Below are 8,622 nucleotides of genomic sequence, written 5' to 3' on the forward strand. Positions count from 1 at the left end.
AATTCTTCTTTGATAATGTCTAATTATCGCAAAGACTATTAATTATCATATTATTCTTTAATCATCTAACTCTATCTTGTGGGCGTTAAACAATGTCTCAAAAGGTCAAGACAACACACAAAATATTTTGAAGTTTAACCATAAAACAACCATATTGCTATAAATTTAAATACAAACAAAACTAACAATTGTTCGGAAAATACATCAAGTAATCTCAAAAGAAATCCATAATGCTTTTCTTCACTATAACTCATTGGTAGAACGTCAACCATCATCCATCCAATGCTCGAATAATGTTGTCGTCGATATGGTTCAAACTTGTCTTTGTGCTTAATGATTTAAAAGACCACTAAAACGCTATGACAGAATCAAATGTCATAAATGCTTCAAACCATATTAACTAAATGGTTAAAAGGCTTCCAAAAAGCTCACAAGCCTAGACAATTTGGCTTAAAATAGATTGTATAGACAAACAATTTTGGTTGGTTCCTGAATCTTCTATTAAGAATTATATCACATGTCAGTTAGATGATGGGGGTGACGTTTGTCACCATGATCCAACTTAAAAGACTTTTGTCCGTTCTTGGTTGAAAATAATTGATTTATAATTATGAGATTTACTGTAAAAATTTAATTATTTTTGTCCATTTCTACGGGATATAACCTAGTTATTTTATATAGAATTGAAGTATATCCTTCAATCTCTCCAATATGATAGTTTATTTTCGCTTTAGGGCTACTTTAATTTCTTATTTTACAGTATAAAGAAATTGCAACCGTTCTTATGCTTGATCGAATTGTGTTTTAACTTTTAAGGTTAATTTAAAATTTCAATCCCCACCCATCTAGAATCTAATCTGGACCTATGAATACGTTTAGCAAACAAAAGTTATACGTTGTCAAATGTTACGTTTGGATTAACATGTATTTCTTAGCAAAAGATAATTATTATGAACCACAATTTACTTAATAGTCTTTTATTATTGGGATAATGATTTAAAAGGGTCATGTATTTTTCGTTTTATATAAATTTAGTTACTGATTTTTCTTTTTGTCTAATTGTCCATTAAACCTGTTTTTTTGTCCATATCTTACCCTTATCACCGGTTGGTGTGGGTTTAGCCGATTTCAGACGGTCTTTGCATCTTTGGAAAGACTCCGGTCATCTTCTTCGGCGAGTCTCCAGTCATCTTCTTTAGCAAACAATGTTTTTTCCGACAGTCTTCTCAGGTAATCTTTTATCCCCTTATTTTCTATTCTCCAAAGCTAGATTTCTTGTATGAACTCGATTTCAGATTCAAGTTCGTATGCGCTGTTCAAAAATCAAGCATGAACACACATAGATCTGAAAATCGCCCCAAAAACCCATGAATCGATCAAAGCATGAAAACATACACACGAACACTTCTGGAGATCGTTTGATTTATGGGATGAAGATGGACACGGTGAAGATCTACGAACTTTGAAGATCATTTGATTTTTGAAAGAAGATGAATAGACACACACACACACATCGGTTTTTGTTCAAGAACACACATCGATTTCTGTTAAAAAACTCACACATGCTTTCGAAACTTAAACAAGAACAAGATACGTTGAACGATTCCAAATACTCAGATTTGTGTGTGTGTGTGTTCTTGTGTTTTTTATTTGAAAATCCAAACCTGGTGTGATGCATGTGTGTGTTCTTGAGTTGTTGATCTAAAAATCAAAACCTTACTTGTATGTGTTACAACTTGCTGGAAAAATCATGTGTGCCGGAGTCTGGAGACTCGCCGGAGAAGATGACCAAAGTCTCACCGAAGATGCAAAGACCGCCGGAAACTGAATAAACCCACACCAACCGGTCATAAGGTCAGATATTGACAAAAAAAAAACAAATTTAATGGGCAAATATGGACAAAAAAATTCAATGATTAAATGTGTACAAAACAAAAAATTACATTACCCTTTAAGTCATTATCCCTTTATTATTCTTGCAAAAGATGAGGACATTTTCATATAACAGACTAATGTAGTTTCAAAACATGAGAACAACAGTCATATTAAAGATTACCAATTCATCATGACTTCCCTGGAACCACATTTTTATGGTTTACACTTTGAACGGTATTCCATAAACAACGATGATCATAATGAAGGAAAAAACATGAGATCTTTTAAGGCCTGTTTATTTCTTTCTACAAAACAAAACAAGATAGTCATATGTTGTGTTTGGCATAAATTTGACCAAGACTGATGTCAATCAGCCAATACTACAAATGTTTGTTGTAACATACACGTTTTGAAATCGTGTTATGTAATTCAAAAAGTTAAAAATATTATGAAATATTATGTGAAATTGAGTATTGAGTTCTAACAGATAGTTTTTATTAGAAATAAGGTAAAACTATGTTTAGAATCACTCATAAACTATTGGAAGTCTTATGAGATTCCAATTAAAAGCTAAATAGTGAAATTTAGCGAAAATATAAAATTTGAAATAAGTAAAATTTTATTATTGAAAGTTGTAGATAATCTCGTTAGAAACATGTAGGCGAAAACCTCATCGAAATCCGAGTTATAACGAAGAAGTTATGACCAATCGAAGATCTGCGATAAAACCGGCACGGTGCCGAATGACGTAAAAAGTGAGTTTTTGATAAACTACTTTTTAGCCTTAGTGATCTAAATGAAAGTCGTAGTATTCGTTAAACCGAGAATTTCGATAAAAAGAACGCCAAAATCTGACTTCGTATGAGGAAGTTATGATTTTTACAAGTTTCAGCTTAGCAGTAGACAGCTAAAAACTCGAATTTTAGATCGAGTGATTTTTAGCCGACACAACCTAAACAAGAATCGAAGGTCTCGTCATTAGTAGTACAACGGTAAAAAGTCTGACGAAAACGGACGTCGGATGAAGAAGTTATGAATTTTTAACGGATTTACCAGTCCCGGTCTGTTAAAAATAATAATATAAAAATAAAGTCAAAATTTTCCGACGAAGTCTAAACGAAAGTTGTAGAGCATAATTTTCTCTACGCGTGCATATAAAGAACGTAAAAAACGGAGCTCGTATGAGAAAGTTATGGATTTTACAAGATTTGTCACAATTTTCGAGAAAAATCACATGAATAGTGATTGCCACGTCACCCTCGCTCAGAGCTGGGCACGTGTCCGAAGCTGCTGTGTGGCATGTCCGAGAGGCGACGCGTGTCGCACAGGTGTCCGAAGAAGCCACGTGATCCTCGCATGCAACCCACGTGATCCGACCCGCGTGTAGGCTTCTGATTCGACCGAGGAGGAGGCCCAATCCGAAGCGAGCATCTGTCCGAACCGAGCCTCGCCCTGCTGACAGCTGGTCCGAGCCTCGCATACGAGCCTCTCGCTTCCCAGCCTCGGATCCGAGCCTTCGGTCCTCCTCCCCTATAAATAGCAACCATGCGAACCCTCCCGGGTATTTTTAGAATTTTGGCACTTTTCACCCTTTTTCAATATTTTTACTATCCCGACATCCCCTGAAGCCCCGGTACTTATTCCAAAGCCCGAAACACGCCCTGAGATTCCCGAGAAGCCCAAAAAATTTATCTTTTCGGTTTTCAAGAAAACTCCCGGTTTTCAACGAAGAAAGTCATATTTAGAGCCGAAGTGCTGCCCGAATTACTATTTTGACCCCCGATTATTTCACGGTGAGTTTAATATATAGGAACAATTGTATGTTATGTGTTATATGTGCTATGTGTTTTTCCATGTTATCATCTCGAGTTGTTGTTTCCGCTATTTTTATAGCAAGGCTGTACCTCTGACTTGAAGTGTATGACATAGGCATCATTTGGGTATTGGTATGAACCGTTGACCATGAAGTGTATGACATAGGCATCACTTTGGCTTCGGTAGAATAATATTCCTGAGTATTTTTCCGTGTTAATTTTTATTCGCTACGTTTAATAGCAAAGTAATACCTTTGACCATGTGATCAGTGAAAGGACTTAGATTCATATTGGTACTGGTATGTAGCCTCTGGCCATGTAGAACATGTCTCCGAAAGAGAATGATTTCTATTCTATGGTATTGGCAAAAAGGGTTAGATAGGGCGTAAAAACCTGAAATCTACTAAAAGGTTAATCCGAAGTTGTATGTCTTCTGTGCCATTTGGGCCAAAGCGTTATTGATGTATATCAAGTATGGAAATTGTTATGTCTTGTATATCTGTGAATCAAATCAATAATTGTTAGGGAAAGCTTATCACATTATGCCTTTGTTGTTCCTTGCTCCTATTTGCTTCTGCCATATTGGTATATATGACATAACGTTATATTGTATCTATTATTGAACTCACTAAGCGTTATCGCTTACCCTCCCAATGTTTTAACATAATGCAGGCAATAAGCACCCAGTATAGTTGGAAGACTTAGAATAGTTGTAATATTATTTTTTGTATTTTGGTTTAGGTTTGTATAGACTTACAATATCCTGGATAGTTATGTAAAATATTAAAACATAGTTGGTTTGTATCCAATCTTTTGTAATCACTTTATCAATGTAAAAATATTATTTTATAAATATGCATGTAGCATGTTTTGGAGTAACTATATTGTCAAGTATGAAAGTTTGGGTCTTTCAGAAATATGAAAGTATAGAAAATGGTCCTTTCATTTGTCTCACCCATAAAGATGCCTTCATTTATGCAAAAGTCGTGATTGCCCTTTTTCATGCGTCCAAAAAGGACAGACAATCACAATTGATGATATAACAAGAAAAGATAAACCGAAATTAAAACGAAAACATGTATTGCTTGAGAGATGGATTGGATTTAAGGGTAAAAGTCAGACTATAAATACACAGAACAGAACTTAACATAGAAAAGAATGTGCATAAACGATTATGGTTAACCCGACCCAATCAGATGACATATTCATGAACAGATGAGATGTTTCAAAAACCAAAGCCCATTCCATTGGTTTTGGTTTTGGTTGAAACTTGAAAGAGAGATACTCCATAATAAGATCTATCAAGCTTCAAGCAGATGCTGCCATGGAATCGATTAGGATCTGGTAGCCTTCAGGAACAGTTGCCTGTGCATGGACACAGCCTGCTAATGCTGGCACATCAGAATTCACGTCCAGATACCTGGCTAACAAAAGCAACACATGGAAGTCTGAAATTCTCTTCACAAAAGGGAAATTCTTTGTTTGATCCAAATGATTCTTCAGGGTTCTCATCGTAATCGCTGTGTTTCGATTCTCAACTGGAAATGTTGATGACAACGGACCCTGCAATCCAAATCCAAAAAAAATACATATCAACACACAACTTTATATTAAACCCCATTTAACCAAATCCTACCAAAAAAAAACCTATCGCAGTGTTATTTAGGTCAAAAAGAGTAGAAATGCATATATGCTTACACTTAAACATCATTGCCACTAACATACATGTGCTGCAATAATGTGGCATCAACTAAGAACCACACCTAAACCATTGACATGCAGTTAACAGCTTATTCTTCAAGAAATAATTAACCTTTGAAATTCAGTTAACACATAGCCCATAAAAGGAAACATCATAGAAACATAGACATAAAGGCACTTCAGGTATATCAATCCTATGTTATAGCTTGATCACACCTAGAGAGACGAGAGATTTGGACCATTAGTTAGCATCTAGTTGAAGATCGTTGCATCAAACATACAAATAATTGAAGCAGATATGCGTTTAGGCATGAAAGCAACATTGTCAGCATACCGAATTCTTTACCATAGGTTACTGACAGTATATAATAATATAATATCATCAAAGTATTCAAGATTAAGAACCAGATCATATATGATATACCAACTACCAAGCAATCAAGATTCAAGAAGCTAAAAAGCAAGACATGAAAAAGAACCTGGTGATCAAAGATCTTCACAACCACCAAGAAGAAATCGTTATCCACTTCCCTTGTATCTTTTCCCCCAACCACGACATCCTTCTTCATCTTTGACAACTTTGGTTCAGCATCTGCAGCAATCTCAGTCTCAAACCACCCATCTTTGAATAACTTAACGCACAGGTCACTCATCTGAAACGCCTCAAAGTGAACATCAGCACCACCATCATCATTCACTTCCAATTTCACCATCACAGTCACCCATTCCTTCAAATCAGTCTCCCCTTGCAACTCCACCGCCTGCAAAATCTCTCTATTCGACAAAGTATAATCTTTCTTTGTTTGCCCAATCGTCTGAGTGAAAATAAACCCTACTTTTCTCATCCCCAATCCCAACGCAATCGCTTCCACCAATCTTTCCTCATCGGGATCCCTTAACAAAATCAGATTATCCTCCGTCCCCTGTTGCGGTGGCTCGTATATGAAATCCACCTCCACTTTCCCCTCATCTGACACCGTTCCATACATAAAACCCCCACGCTTCACAGCAAACGCTAGGGTTTCATTCACATAATGCTGAAACCCATTCGCCGCATCACGATCAAACGATACTAACTCGCAGTGAGGGTTCTCTTGTCGCGTGATTCTCATTTGTTTCGCAATTAGGTCATCCATCGTCATCTTCCGACCGAAAGATCCGGCAGGACGAATTTTGGGTCCGGCAACAGTGCGTTCACCTTCGTAAGCGAGGTAGATGATAGAACCGTGCGCGATACCGAGAGTAGAGATTAGGGTTTGAGTGTTAGACATGTCGGAGAATCGTGACATTTCAGTCGGGGTTTTGGCTAAGAGTAATGATTGGTTTGTTGATAGGGTTTGGTTGTGTACTGGAACTCTGAGTTGCGATTCGATTAGGGTTTTGAGCTGTGCGATCGTTATGTTTGGATTATCGACCTGCAGACGCTCTAATCCGTCTCTGCTTCGGATTCTGATAAACATCTTGCAGATTCCGGTGAAACAACCTGTGAAATTGAACAATCTGGAGGATGGGTGATCGAAGATGAAAGCTTTATAGACAGATCTCTTGGAGAACAAGCAAAAGGAAGGAACTTTGGTAGTGTAGAAGTTGTAGGATTCGTCTACCTTCCAAATGTGTTCGGAACTTCGGTTGCAATCTTTTGTGAACAAAAAAGGAAACAAAACAATCAACTTATCAAACTATAGTATAAGATTTTAACTATGGGCCAAGAATCCTATCAAACGTTTAGCACTGGGCCTATGATTCGCTGTTTAAACATTTAAGGCTTTTAGCCCTTGAAAAAAAAAGACATTTTAACAGTTGTTTTCTTCCTTAGTTCTTTTTATTTATTTATTTATTTATTTGTTTTTTTAGAGGTAAAATATATGAAATCTGCGCATCATATCTATAGACATCTGCAGTAGAAGAGATGGACAAAAAATCTACAGTCTACAAGAAGAAAACTGTTTATTTTTTTAACGTCCGCAGACTGTTAAAATAAACCAAAATTTTAATAAACTTATATTTTAAATTTAAAAATTTATCAATACTAAAATTTAAATAGTTTTAGTTTACAACCGAAAGGTTCCATCAAATTTATATATGTAACACCCGCAAATTTGGACTATAAATTTTTAAATGTATATGATTTTATTTTATAACTAGCATAGTTTCAGTAATTATCAAAGTTAAATAAATTTTAATGGTTAAAAGTTTTGTTTTAATAAATTATTTCATAAGAAGTAGTAACTTAAAGCTTTGCAAATGTTAAAACAATTTATAACTAAAAGTTATATAGTTTAAGAAGTAATATCTACACTTAAAATATGGAAAATTAAGGGTACTTTAATTAAGTTTTGGTGAGAATCGTATATCATCTTCACATGGTGCTCACGTTAAGAGGGATGGTAAAAATTAGGAGAGGAGGTTAGATTGTGACGATGAAACAAAATGGAAGGGACCGTTAGGGTAACTTCCAATTGAAAATGCATGAAAATTATCATATCATTTGAATCTTTTTATCGCAACTTATCAAACGATTTTTTTTTTCACAAATATAATTGTGATATAAAACGACATATAATTATGTGATATAAAATGACTAAAACCGGAAAAATAATTTTTTATGTTATATAAAATGACTAAAACCGAAAAAAAAATATTTTTTTAACTAGAAGATTTCTGAAGATATTAGAAAACTTTAGTCAATGTCTGTGCCAAAAAAAGAACGTGCAGACCTTTTTAGGTCTATGGGCTTTTAAAAAACAAACAATCAGTGAATTATCAAAAAACAAACACCCCTTTAATATATTAATTAAACTAAGTATGACTTAAAATGGAGAATTATCACTTGGGAAATTATCACTTATCACTTGACATGTTCAACCAAAAACAAAACAGGGTTTTAAACTCAAGAACTATAGTAGTCAAACTACATCAAACCTAAAACTAGAGGTGTTGATCGGGTAATTTTTTCGGGTTTTGGATAATTCGGGTATCGGGTCGGGTATGGGTAATTCGGGTATTACCCGAAATATATAATTTCTTTTTGAATTTCACCTGAAAATAAATTTAATGAAATAAATACGTCGTGCTTTATTAGTCTTGTTTATATAAACAAACGAGGCATAAATGAAGTTACTTAAGCTTTGAACATTGATATTTTTTAGTGAATAATACATGAGATATCAAGTAATTTTTTTACAACTTAATCTAATCTAATAAGATGTTAAAAAAAACAAATACTTAAAGA

General features: G+C 34.9%; 1 protein-coding gene across 1 annotated transcript; it reads right to left on the reverse strand.

The window, feature by feature from the left end:
• Window positions 1-4,742: 4,742 nt before the first annotated feature.
• Window positions 4,743-7,037, reverse strand: LOC145114578 (Nuclear pore localization protein NPL4). The gene is made up of 2 exons (XM_079050625.1): window positions 5,870-7,037; window positions 4,743-5,252 (listed from the first exon to the last, which is right to left on the reverse strand). Exons 1-2 carry the CDS (start codon window positions 6,848-6,850, stop codon window positions 4,998-5,000), a joined length of 1,236 nt encoding a protein of 411 aa, XP_078906751.1. The 5' UTR covers window positions 6,851-7,037; the 3' UTR covers window positions 4,743-4,997.
• Between the last annotated feature and the right edge of the window lie 1,585 nt (window positions 7,038-8,622).

This window comes from Lactuca virosa, chromosome 5 (assembly GCF_052849685.1).
Source record: "Lactuca virosa cultivar CGN04683 chromosome 5, Lactuca_virosa_CGN04683_v6, whole genome shotgun sequence".
Taxonomy (NCBI): domain Eukaryota; kingdom Viridiplantae; phylum Streptophyta; class Magnoliopsida; order Asterales; family Asteraceae; genus Lactuca; species Lactuca virosa.